Consider the following 12,409-nt stretch of genomic DNA (forward strand, 5'->3'; position numbering starts at 1 on the left):
ACCACACTTCACCCATCCCAGCATCCAGGTGTGACCACGTGCCTGTGTGGAATGGTGGCTCCTCTCACTTTTCAGCTCCATTCCCAGGAGCTCTCTTCCAGGCACCAGCCAGCCCGAGCCCAGCTGCACGGGCCCCTCTTTGTCCTGCTGTTTTCCCTGCATCCCCCACCCACTGCTGGTTCTTGTTACTGCCCTTGCCCAGGGTCTGTTCTTTCCCATAAAGCCTGATCACACCTTCGCCCTGGTGAGCTCCTGCTCATTCCTCTAAACCCATATAAGGATGTAAGGGGCAGCTCTCTACACAGCCTCCAGCCTCCTGGGTAGGTGCCATGTCCTTCCACTTGGCCCTTCTGCTCTCCCATCCCTCAGTCTGTGGGGAATGAGGGCGGAAGGCACCATCTAAGGCAGCGTCCTGGGTGTTTTGGACATTTGTGGGACCAGCATTTGCTGCAGGGAGGCCCACTTGGGGCATCCCCAGTGCCTCCCTCTTCAGTGAAAGTGTGAAAAGAAGCAGGTATCTTCAGGGGGCAACCAGAGCAGATAAGGGGTGAGTCCACATACTCCAGACCCTGCCAGCCTCCTGAGAAGGATTGCGGTTGGGAGTACCTCCCTGTGTCCTTGGTGTGGTCAGCCTGGCCCTGGATGTCCAGCTCTGACTCACTGCTTGTTTGGGGCATTGCTGGCCTGGATGCCAACTCCTGTGGGCTTGATCAAGCCAGTGTGAGCTTGAGATAGGATCTGAGGACTGGCTCCTGGGAGCAGTGGGGATGCTGGCGTGTGTTCACAGCCGCTTCCTGCCCCTGGCTCTCCTCCTAGCAAGCTGGGTGTGGCCACTGCCGAGAATACCGGGAGGTGGGGGCATCGTCTTGGGTGGACCCTGCACACCAGTCCTGAGTGTACGAAACAGTCTCAGGGTATCAGTGACAATAGCATGGGAGCTGGTGGCAGGTGACAGGTGACAGGTTAAACATTCTCAGGTTTCAATGTTGCGGGGAAGAGGGCAAAGCTATTAACTTTAGAAGTTATTACCTTTAGAAGGTGACCACTGAAATAGGCCCAGAAGGTATAATTTCCGAACAGGAAAAAAGGAAATGAGAAAAAGGCAAATTAAACCAAAAGAAGATGGAAAGGGGGAGGGAACAGGGGAGCTGGACACACCTGTTACAAAAAAATAACAAGTGCACCTGTAGTCACAAAAAATGTAAAGGGACCAAACATTCCAGATAACAAAAGATTGTCACATTGTATGAAAAATAATCCAGGTTTCTGAAATTATAAGAAACCCTCCTAAAATGTAAAGAAACATAACATTGAAGGTCAAGGGAGAAAAGACTCACCAAGGATGAACTTGTGGTCTGTGTCAACATTAGGTTAAATACAGTTTAAGGCAGCAGAGCCCAAAGGTGACTTGTGGGAAATACAAATACAAAGCCAAGCTTCTGGTAATATTCACAAGAAAGAGAGGAGGCACAAATAAAACACTAGGGTAGAAAAGAAGATCTCACCACAGATGCCCCAACAAATGAGCAGAAATATAAGAGGCTGTTTATCAACCTTATGCCAACAAATTTGAAAACAGATTAAATGGATAATTTCTTGGGAAAACAGTTTTCCAGAATGAAATCCAAAAGAAATAACAAACCTGGATTATCCTACAATCAAAGAAATGTAATCAGTGATTCAAAATCTGCCTCTCCCCTCACAAAATTTTAAATAGCTTTGCAAGCAAATTCTATCTTTTGAGAAACAGATCTTTCCAATCTTGTACAAATTATTTCAGAGAATAGAAAAATAGGAAACTCTCACCTCATTTCTGTAAGGCTAGTATAAATTTGATATGTAAACTGAACAAGGGTAGGACAGGAATAAAATTACCGGTAAATCTCACTCACAAACACTGATGCAAACTGAATCCAATAATGTATCAAAAAGATAAATTCTCATGGCCAAGTTGGGTTTATACCCAAAATGTATGACTTGTGTAACATTATAAAATCACATAGTGTAAATTATTGTATTAATAGGATAAAAGAGCAAAAACACAGTAATACTTCAATAGATACAGGAAAAAACTATGATGAAATTAAATTTTCTTAGTTAAAAATAAAGAACAAAAATAAGAGTAGAAGCTAGTAGACTAAAGGACATCTACTAACATAGCAGACAGCATAAACAATGAAGTCATTCCCAGTGAGATCAGAAACTCTACGTGAAGCCCACGATAAAGGTCTCTATATGACATACTACTGGGTATCCTAATTAGAGCAATGAAACGAAAAAAGGAAATAAAACGCAGAGAATTTAGAAAGTAAAACACAAAACTCCTTATACATGGTATGATTATCTATGTGGAAAACCCAAAGGCATCTACAAATAAATTATTAGATCAGGTTGCTGGATTCAAAGGAAAATTCATTCGTACTTCTATACAATAGCAAAAATCAGTTAGAAAACTCAATTTTTAAAGGATTTAAAAAAAGCAACAAAAATATAAAGAATCCAGGAATAAATCTAATAAAAGAATTGCAAACCCATAATATAGTAAAAATAGTGTCTGTGGCACTTCTTATTGGCCATTACTATCCTAAGCACTTTAATCCACGGGGAAGTATTTTCTCCCTGTGTGTAACTTGTCTTTTCATCCTTTAAAAAGTGTCTTTTATGAAGCAAAAGTTAATTTTGATGAAGTTAAATTGATCATTTTCTCCTTTTACGATCATGCTTTTGGTATCATGTCTATGTCCTGAAGATTTTCTCTCAAGTTATCATCTAAAAAGTTGTGTAGTTTTATATTTTACATTTAAATCTAGGATTAATTTTGAGATTTTTTTTTTATGGTGAGATTTTGGTTGAGGTTTTCTTGTCATATTGATATCTAATTGCTCTAGTATATTTGTTGAAGAAAATTATCCTTCCTCCACTGAGTTGGCTTTTTTTTGTATGGTAAAATATGCATCCTATAAAATTTATACTTTTAACCATTTTTACAGTTCATTGGCATTAAGTATATCACATTGTTATGCAACCATCACCACCATCCATCTTCAGAACATTTTCATCATCCCAAACTGAAACTTGGTACTCATTAAACAGTAACTCCCAGCCCCTCCTTCTCCAGCCCCTGGCAACCACTGTTCTACTTTCTGTCTCTATGAATTTGACTGCTCTGGAGACCTCATATTAGTGGAATCATACAATACTTGTGCTTTTGTATCAGGCTTATTTCACTTAACATTATTTCTTCAAGGTTGATACGTGTTGTAGCATATGTCAGAATTCTCTTCCTTTTTTGGGGGGATGGGGGGAGGTAATATTTTCAGAGGGAGATACTGGGGATTGAACCCAGGACCTCATGCCTGCTAAGCATGTGTTCTACCACTTGAACTACCCTCCCTGCTTCTTTCTTTTTAAGACAGAGTAATATTCCATTGTATGGACATACAACTTTGTTTATCCATCCATTCATCTGTTGGTGGACACTTGCATTGTTTCCATCTTTTGGCTGTTTTGAATAATGCTGGTATGAATATTGGTGTATAAATATCTGTTTGAGTCCCTGCTTTCAATTCTTTTGGTCATTGAATTGCTTTTGCATGCTTGTAAAAAATAAGTTGGCTGTACTTGTATGGGGCTGTTTCTGGGTTCTCTATTTTTTTCCATTGGACAATGACTGTCTCCTAATAAGCAGTATATTAATATCTATATAATAGGTCTTGAAACCAGATAGAGTGATTTTTCGCACTTTATTCTTTTTTTTTCAGAGTTGTTCTAGCTATTCTAATTCCTTTCCTTCTCCATATATATTTTAGAATAATCTTACCTGCATCTGTAAGAAATCTTGCTGGGATTTTGAAGGGAAGTGCATTATTCACCTCTTTACTCCTTGACTCTTCCAATCCATGAACATGGAATGCCTCTCCATTTATTTAAATCTTCTTCAGTTCCTTTCATCAGTGTTTTATAGTTTTCAGCATGTAGTTCCTGTATATATTTTGTTAGATTTATATCTGAATATTTTGATTGATTGCTTTTTACATGTTAAATCAATTTTGCATTCCTAAAATAAATCCCATTTGGGCATGTGTTTTTTATAGGTGTTGCTGGATTTGGTTTGCTAATAATATCGTTGAGTATTTTTGCATTTCCATTCACAAGCATTATTGGTTGTAGTTTTCTTGCGAAGTCTTCATCTAACTTTGGATCAGGGCAGTTCTGGCCTGATGGAGTAAATTAGGAAGTGTGCCCCCCTCTTCTATTGTTTTGTAAGAGTTTGAGATTGATTGGTGTTAGTTTTTCTTTAAACATTTGGTAGGATTTACCAATAAAGCCATCTGGTCCTGAGCTTTTCTCTGTTTGAATTTTTTTAAATTATTGACATGAATCTCTTGTAGATCTATTCAGATTTCTTATTTCTTCTTAAGACAGGTTTGGTAGTTTTTGTTTCTAGGAATTTGTCCATTTCATCAGGGTCACCTGCTTTGCTGGCATACAGTTGTTCATAGTATTCCCTTAAAATCACTTTTATTATTAGTGAGATATCATTAGCAATATCTCTTCTTTCATTTCTCAATTAAGTAATGTGAGTCTTCTCCCTTTTTTAAAGGTCCGTTTAGCTAAAGGCATACTAATTTGTTGACCTTTCAAAGAAGCAACTTTTGCTTTCATTGATTTTTGAGGGTTTTTTTATTGCTCAGGATATGGTCTGTCTGGCATAGGTTCTCTGCACACATGAAAAAAATATGTATTCCACTGTTTTTAAGTAGTGTTATATAAATTTTGATTAAATCCTGTTGTTTAATGGTGTTCTTGAGTTCTGTCTTTTTGCTGATTTTTTTTTTGTCTATTTGTTCTATCAGGTGTTGAAAGAAGAGTGTTGAAGCCTCAACTATAATTGTCAACTTGTCTATTTCGCCATTCAGTTTGATCAGATTTTGCTTCACGTATTTTCCAGCTGTGTTGTTTGGTGTGCACACATTTAGGATTGCTATGCCTTCTTGGTGGATTGACCCTTTTATCATTATGTAATGTCTTTCTCCATCCCTGGTAATTTTCTTAATGAAGTTAGCTTTATCTAATATTAATATAGCCACTCTTACACTTATTTGGTTAATGTTTGCATAGTATATCTTCTATGTGTCTTCTTTCAACCTACACATGTAATTGTATTTGAAGTGAGTTTCTTTTAAATAGCATACATTTGGGTAATTTTTTGGTACACTCTACCAAACTTGTTTAACTGCTGTGTTTAGACCATTTACATTTAATATAATTATTGATATGGTTAGGATTAAAGTCTGCCACTTTATTTTCATTTTCTGTTTATTCTGTTTTTCTTTTTGTTTCTCCATTTACGTTTTCCTGCCTTCTTGTAGCTTACTTGAACATCTTTCAGAGTTCTATTTTGAATTGTCTGAAGTATTTCTGAGTGTGTCTTTTGTATATTTGTTAGTGGTTGCTCTTAGATTACATTTTATGCACTCATCAAAGTCTATGGATGTCAACACTTTACCAGTTGGAATGAAGTATATAAACCTTATCTCCCTTTATATCCCATTACCTTTCCCTGTTTATAATACAGTTACCTTTGATATTTCCCCTGCATACACTTAGGACCACTTCAGGCAGTGTAATCATTTTTGCTCCAACTTTCAAATATAATTTAGAAAACTCAAAAGGAGAAGGAAAGTCTGTTGTAGTTACCAATATTTTGCTTATAATATTCTTTCTTTCTTTTTGATGTTCAAATATTCCTCTTTTTATCATTCCCTTTCTGTTTAAAGAACATCCTTTAGCCACTCTTTTAGGTGCATCTGCTGATGACATTCTCTTAGTTTTCCTTCACCTGAGACTATATTTATCTCCCCTTTGTTCCTGAAGAATATGTTTGCTAGGTACACAATTCTGGGTTGACATTTTTTTACCCTTCTAGTGCTTTAAAAATATGCCTTCTCTGGTCTCCATTGTTTCTGATGAGAAATCCTCTTTCATTTGATTTGTTTTCACCCATTGGTGAGATGTCCTTTTTTTCTGGCTCCTTTCAATACTTTTCTTTGTTTTTGGTTTTCAGAAGTTTAATTATAGTGTGTCTTGGTGTGGATTCCTTTGGATATATGCTGTTTGGGGTTCTGGCAACATCTTGAATAGGTTTTATTTTCCCCTAAATTTAGGAACTTTTCAGTTATTATTTCTTTAGCAAGTAATGTTTCTAACATGTAAAGTGAGAGCACACCAAGGCTTTATGTGGGTACATAGACGATTCACCAAAGAGAAAATAAAAATGAGCAGTATAAATTATAAAAAATTTAATCTTATTACTGTGCAAAGAAATGCAAATTAAAGTAAGGTGCCATTTTCTGCCCATTCAATTAGTAAACTTCAAAAGCTCCGTATACTTAGAGCTGATGACAGGCAGTGAAAACACACTCAGGTAAGGGGTCTAAGGGACACACCCTCCTGAGTGTGAGCTAGAAATGCTACTTGGAGGAATTTTTCCTGAGGAAATTGTCCAAAATCAAGGCTCATGAATAATGACATTCATAGCATTATTTATAATAGAAAAAATGATCATTTATAAAGCTGTGTCTTAAGGGATGGTTGCATGATTACCAGAATAATCATCACCATTAATGTTAATCCAGGGTCCACCTTAAGCCAGGAAGTACTGTCTGCTCAGCTCCTTTGATGTTACGCCTCTCAGCATCCCCATTTTATAGAACCTTGAAACAGATCTCACTGGTCACAACCTGCTGCCCAGAGTGGTGGAGACGGAGGAGTCCATCCTGGCTCTGTCCCCACTCCCAAGGTAGTTAGAAACGATGACCATCACGAGGGCGTTTTTAACAGAGTAGGGATATGTTTACAGTATGCTGCTAATGAAAAAGGAGGATCCAGAATCACTGTACGATTTTAAGTGGAAAGAGTATAAAATTGTTGCAGAATGTAGCCTGCCGAGAAAGAAGGAATCTGAAGGAAGGGGCTGGGGGAGAAGGTGGACAGAGAGGCCTGATGGCAGTGCAGGCTTGAGGGGTGGAGGGCTGCCTCCCAGAGACCACACAGAGAACCCCATCCAGTGTGGTCTGTCTGCCAGAGCCCCCTGCCCACTGAGGAAGGTTAAGCAGTGGTGCCCTCCCATTCTGACCACAGCCCCAGAGCCCCCCAGTGACTCAGCACACAGGCTATCCTCTCAGGAGCAGCCCGTGGCCCCAAGCTCAGCCGCCTCCAACTGAAGTCAGAGGAGCTGTGAAGGTCAAGGGAGCCAGGGAGGCTGGCTAGGGAACCTGGAGGGCGCTCAGGAATGGCAGCAGAGGACCAGGGTTGGTGACTGTCTCTCTCCCAACCCTGCGGCCTCTACCATGGAGGGCTTCACATCTGTGGTGGGACAAAGGCAGGGAGAGCCCAGTTCCTTTGTCTGAACTGTGAATTCACAGCTGTTTGTCAAAGGGCACTCGGGTGTCGTAGGCATCCATACCCCTCCCACGCCAGCCGCCTCTGGTCCCAGGGCAGGGCTAGCAACACTGGATGAGCTGCCCCTGGAGCACAGGCTTGTGCTGAGAAAGGGTAGCAGGCAGTGCCCTGTGTTCAGAGGCTCCACAGACAGCTGCTGCCCTGGAGGAAAACATCCTCAACTATTTCAAAGCCGAAAGAAAAGGGATGTTCTCACTTCCCTTGAAATGAAATCCCTTAACTAGGAGCTTCCCAAACCCCAGCCCCCCGAAATCTGGAACCTAAATTTGGATTGTCCCTGGAAGGTCACCGGATCACCCTGGTGTGGGGTCAGCCGGCAGCTGCTCAAGATAAACTGATTTCTGCCGACTCAGGCCTTTCCCCACACAATGAGATCCTGCCGCACTTCCCCTGGGAAGCAGAACAATAGCGGCAGATGAGCAGGTGGCCTTGGCCTGCGAGCTGGCCCGAGAGCCCCTTGCTAGAAGTCAGGCATTCACACTGCACAGCCTGGACCCCTCTCTGACCTCGGCCTTTAGGCCTGGGCACCGCAGCCCTGCTGGCCTCCTTCTGCCCTTTCCCACCTCTGGGCCCTTGCTCAGGACTTCTTCCTGTGTTTAGGCTGAACTATCACCTCCTCAGAGAGTCTTTGTCACTCAGCATCTCCCTGCTGTCTGCCGCATGGCCGTGGGCATACGTGAAACAGCCCTACCCAGTCCCTCGTTGAGGGCAGGCCCCTGGGTGCGTGTTCTACTGTGGGACAGGCGGTGCAGCTGGCACACGTCACCTGGGCTGCTCCCAGGGTCAGTGCTTTGTCTATGGGCAGTGTGAGGCACACAGAGTTTCAGGCAGAGTGTGAACCAGGAGCCAGGCCTGCTGAGATGACCCTGCTACCATGAGAACAGTTCAGGTGGCTCAGAGTAGGGCCTAGACAGCCTGAGGCCACAGCAGCCATCCTGGGGAGATGGTAGGGTGGAGAGTGGTGGGGGACCCTGGGCAAGGTCCCTGGACTTAGGGCCACAGGAAAGTGGGATTGAAGGGTGGGGAAGGTGGTAGGGCTAGGCCCCCTGGAGTGGATGGGGGAGGGGACATCGAGGAGGGTCTGCAGCAAGAGGGTTGCTGCGAGTGAGGGGTGGCTGGGAGTAGGCAGTGGTACTCGGAGCCCCATCCTGTGCAAGGAGTGAGAGGTGGGGGTCAAGGAGGGGGCAAAACTGCTCCCCCCGAGTCACACAGGGCCCAGCAAACTTGCCTTGGATGTCCTCCCACCGTGCTGGACGACAGGGTATTTTTGCAACCACCTGAGGAGGGAGAAAGAACCAGGCCCAGGAGGGACAGGTCTGTCAGAGCTCCCAGCCTATGGCCAGGCTTCTCTGTGGAGTTCCTATGAGCAGGCCAGCACCTTGGACCTGAGCAAGGAATGAGGGTCCTAGCGGCTCCACTCCAGGGCAGAGTACTGCTGGAGACAAAGGTCTGACAGGGAGTAGGGAAGGGGCTGCCAGAAAGGGGCTGGTGCCCCCACCTGAGCCTCAGTGGGGTCCAATGTCCATCCCCATGGGCCTTTTGTAAAATGGCTGGGCCATTGTGCAGAAGAATGCCCGGAAATCCCTTGCCTCCTGCCTCCAGCGAGGATGGGGGCTCTTCCTCCCAGTCAGGAAACTCCTTGTTGGCTTCCGGAGGGTGGCCTGGGGGCTGGGGTGCAGGATCGGCACTACCACTGGAGGGAGGGCAGAACACGGCCCATACGTGTCTCCTTGTGTCTCTTGTCGGAGGGCTGGCGGAGGTGGCTGAGCTTGGGGCCATGGGCTGCTCCTAGGAGGACAGCCTGTGTGCTGAGTCACTGGAGGCTCTAGGGACTTACTGATGCTGAGTCACTTGAGCTGAGCCTCAAAGGATAGGGGATGGGCAGCACTTCTGGAAGTGGAGCAGTCCCTGTGAAGGCTGTGAGGTCTAGGAAGCCTCGGCTGCAGGGGCAGAGTGGGGGGTCTCTGATGGCCAAGGAAAGGCCCCTCTGCCACCTTCTTCCTGTTGGATCCTCAGGCCCCAGGGCAGTGATAGTGCTGGGGAGGACCTTGGACAAAGCTGGAGCCTTGGGCCTGACCCGCACAGGCCTGCCTGGCCTCTTGGTAGGTGCGAGGGTCAGTGCCAGCAGTGGGAGGGCCACTGTGGTCAGGGTGCCGAGAAGGGGCCTGGGTTGGGCTTGGACTCCTGGGCGAGCTTCCTGGAGGAACAAGGCGAGCTGTGTTTGGCCAACCCAAGAGAAGGAGCCGAGGGAACCCCCAACGCAGGCCTCCGTGCAGTGGCGATGGTGGGGGGCTCCCGCACACCGTGGTCAGGGAGGTGGGCCAAGGAAGAGAAGCTGGCCGGGAGGTAGGCACCAGCAGGCTCATTCGGAATGTGGCCAGGAAGTCGGTGCAGACCCAGGATCATGAAGCTTCTGAAATGGCGAGGCGGGCCCGCGCGCATTCGCCTGAGGTCAGTTCGGAACGCGCGCGGCCAGGACCAGGACAGCGGCTGGTGGGGTCCCCCGGGGCGGCGGCCTGGCGGGGAAGGTCCCCCCTCCCTCGCTACCTCAGGCAAAGTTTCCCGAACTCGGGCTGCCGGGGGCGCCTGCGATTGGCTGCGGGCCCATAGCCCGCGAGCGGATTGGCTGTTCGGGGCTCGGGGGCTGGGCCCGAGGGGTAGAGTCCGCCCCGAAGCATTGAAATGGGAAGCCCCCCGGAGGCTCCCGCAGACCCGAGGCTGCGCTGTGGTGCCGCGGGACCGGGACACGGAGGGAAGGGAGTGAGCCGTGCGCTCACGGAGGCCCCGGGCCGTCCGGCGCGCGTCTCATCGTCAGCCATGGGGTCGGCGGCGCTGGAGATTCTCGGCCTGGTGCTGTGCCTGGTGGGCTGGGTGGGCCTGATCCTGGCGTGCGGGCTGCCCATGTGGCAGGTGACCGCCTTCCTGGACCACAACATCGTGACGGCGCAGACCACCTGGAAGGGGCTGTGGATGTCGTGCGTGGTGCAGAGCACGGGGCACATGCAGTGCAAGGTGTACGACTCGGTGTTGGCGCTGAGCACGGAGGTGCAGGCGGCGCGGGCGCTCACCGTGGGCGCCGTGCTGCTGGCGCTCGTCGCGCTCTTCGTGACCCTGGCGGGCGCGCAGTGCACCACCTGCGTGACCCCCGGCCCGGCCAAGGCGCGCGTGGCCCTCACGGGTGGCGCACTCTACGCGTTCTGCGGGCTGCTGGCGCTCGTGCCGCTCTGCTGGTTCGCCAACATCGTGGTCCGCGAGTTCTACGACCCGACCGTGCCCATGTCGCAGAAGTACGAGTTGGGCGCCGCGCTGTACATCGGCTGGGCCGCCTCGGCGCTGCTCATGTGCGGCGGCGGCCTTGTGTGCTGTGGCGCCTGGGTCTGCGTTGGCCGGCCCGACTTTAGCTTCCCCGTCAAGTACTCCGCGTCGCGGCGGCCCACGACCAGCGGCGATTATGACAAGAAGAACTACGTCTGATGGAGCCGGGCATAGCAGGGCCGTGAGCCGGAGAATTGGCCAGGGCAGCCCCTCACGGACGGCGGCCTGCGCCTGCGGCACACAAGCTCCGCAGAACTCCCAGTTCTTTGCTGTGACTGGACTCTGGCCGCACTAGCGGGGCCCAGGCCCCGCCCTACCCTGCAAGGCGACCCACACTTGGGAGGACTCGCTCGGTTTCTTTCTCTGTGTGCAGTTCTGGCTGCGACGTGGGTGGGGCGCGGGTTCCCTGGGCTCTGTGGGCTCTGGACCGAAGATCCCATTCCCTGTCCGATCCTTAGGGTCTTGGATGCCGCCCACCCCTCCGTAGCTTCTGCCGATTCCAGAGAGGTGGACAGAGTCCAGGACTCCCAGCCTGGGCTGCCGGAGGGACATGTACAGCTGGCCTTTAATCCATCAGCAGGCTAGCCCCTGGAGGTGGGGGGCAAGAGACTTGGCCTGGACCCGAGACATGGGCACCAGATACTGGGTGTGGGACTCAGGCCCTGCCCTCCTTTGCAGCTTGGGGGGGGGGTGTTGTTTGCTTAGTAAATGGTTTGGATACCCTCCCTGTGTCCTGTCCTCTGTCCAGTCACTGCCTGGGCCCAGCAGCCCCCATTCATCCACCTATGCACTGACTCCTCCCCAAAAAGCTCCTTTGGGGACCTCCCAGGATTGGCCCTTGGGATCCAGAAGATCCCATGACCATTTCTCAGGTTCACCCTGCCACCTAGTCACCTTCCCATTGGGTGGGAAACAGCTACAGCTCACTGCAGCCCAGGGAGGCAAGATCTGTAGTCAGAAGGGCCCCTGCTGAGTCATGGGGCCTGCAGTGGGGCAGGGGTTTGGTGCAGACAGTGGTGGGTTGCCAGGTTGCTGGCTTTGCCTAGTAGAGGCTGGGCTCCACACACCACAGGGTGGCTGTTTTCCACCTGCCCTCTCAGGGCTCACCCATTTCTGGGTCACATCAAATGGCCAGGTATCAGTCCACCACTGCCTGGGCCCTTCTGCCAACAGTGCAGCGGGAACGGGGGCAAATCCAGGATGTGCACTAGGCTCCTGCAGAGCTGGCTGCAGGTCCACAAGCATGTTGCCATGGGGAGGAGGCACCTGCAGCCAGTTGCCCAGAGTGCCTGGGCTTAGCTCCAGCCCCTCCATCCTGGCTCTCTGTGAAGGCCCTGTGCCCACCCTGCTGGCCTGGCAGCCAGCCCAGACTTGCCAAACATCAGGACCTCTGTACCAGCCCCTTCTGGGGGCACCCTGTGGGAGCTTCCTCCTGTGGGTGGGATCACTGGGACCTGGTGTTGACCCTAGCCAGGCACCTGGGGGTGGGGGTCCCAGGAGGGCAGAGCAGACCAGAGCTGTCACTGGCACCAAGTGCTCACTGTTCCCAGCCCTGTTCTAGGCACTTTGAATTCATGCACTTTTACCTTCTGCCAAAGGCCAGGGCGGAGGACAGGACAACATTGGGGGC

General features: G+C 48.7%; 1 protein-coding gene across 1 annotated transcript; it reads left to right on the forward strand.

The window, feature by feature from the left end:
* Positions 1-10,145: 10,145 nt before the first annotated feature.
* Positions 10,146-11,516, forward strand: CLDN5 (claudin 5). The gene has a single exon (XM_011000328.3). The coding sequence runs from the start codon at positions 10,147-10,149 to the stop codon at positions 10,936-10,938; it is 792 nt and encodes a 263-aa protein (XP_010998630.2). The 5' UTR covers position 10,146; the 3' UTR covers positions 10,939-11,516.
* Positions 11,517-12,409: the final 893 nt, after the last annotated feature.

Source organism: Camelus dromedarius, chromosome 31 (genome assembly GCF_036321535.1).
Source record: "Camelus dromedarius isolate mCamDro1 chromosome 31, mCamDro1.pat, whole genome shotgun sequence".
Classification (NCBI taxonomy): Eukaryota; Metazoa; Chordata; class Mammalia; order Artiodactyla; family Camelidae; genus Camelus; species Camelus dromedarius.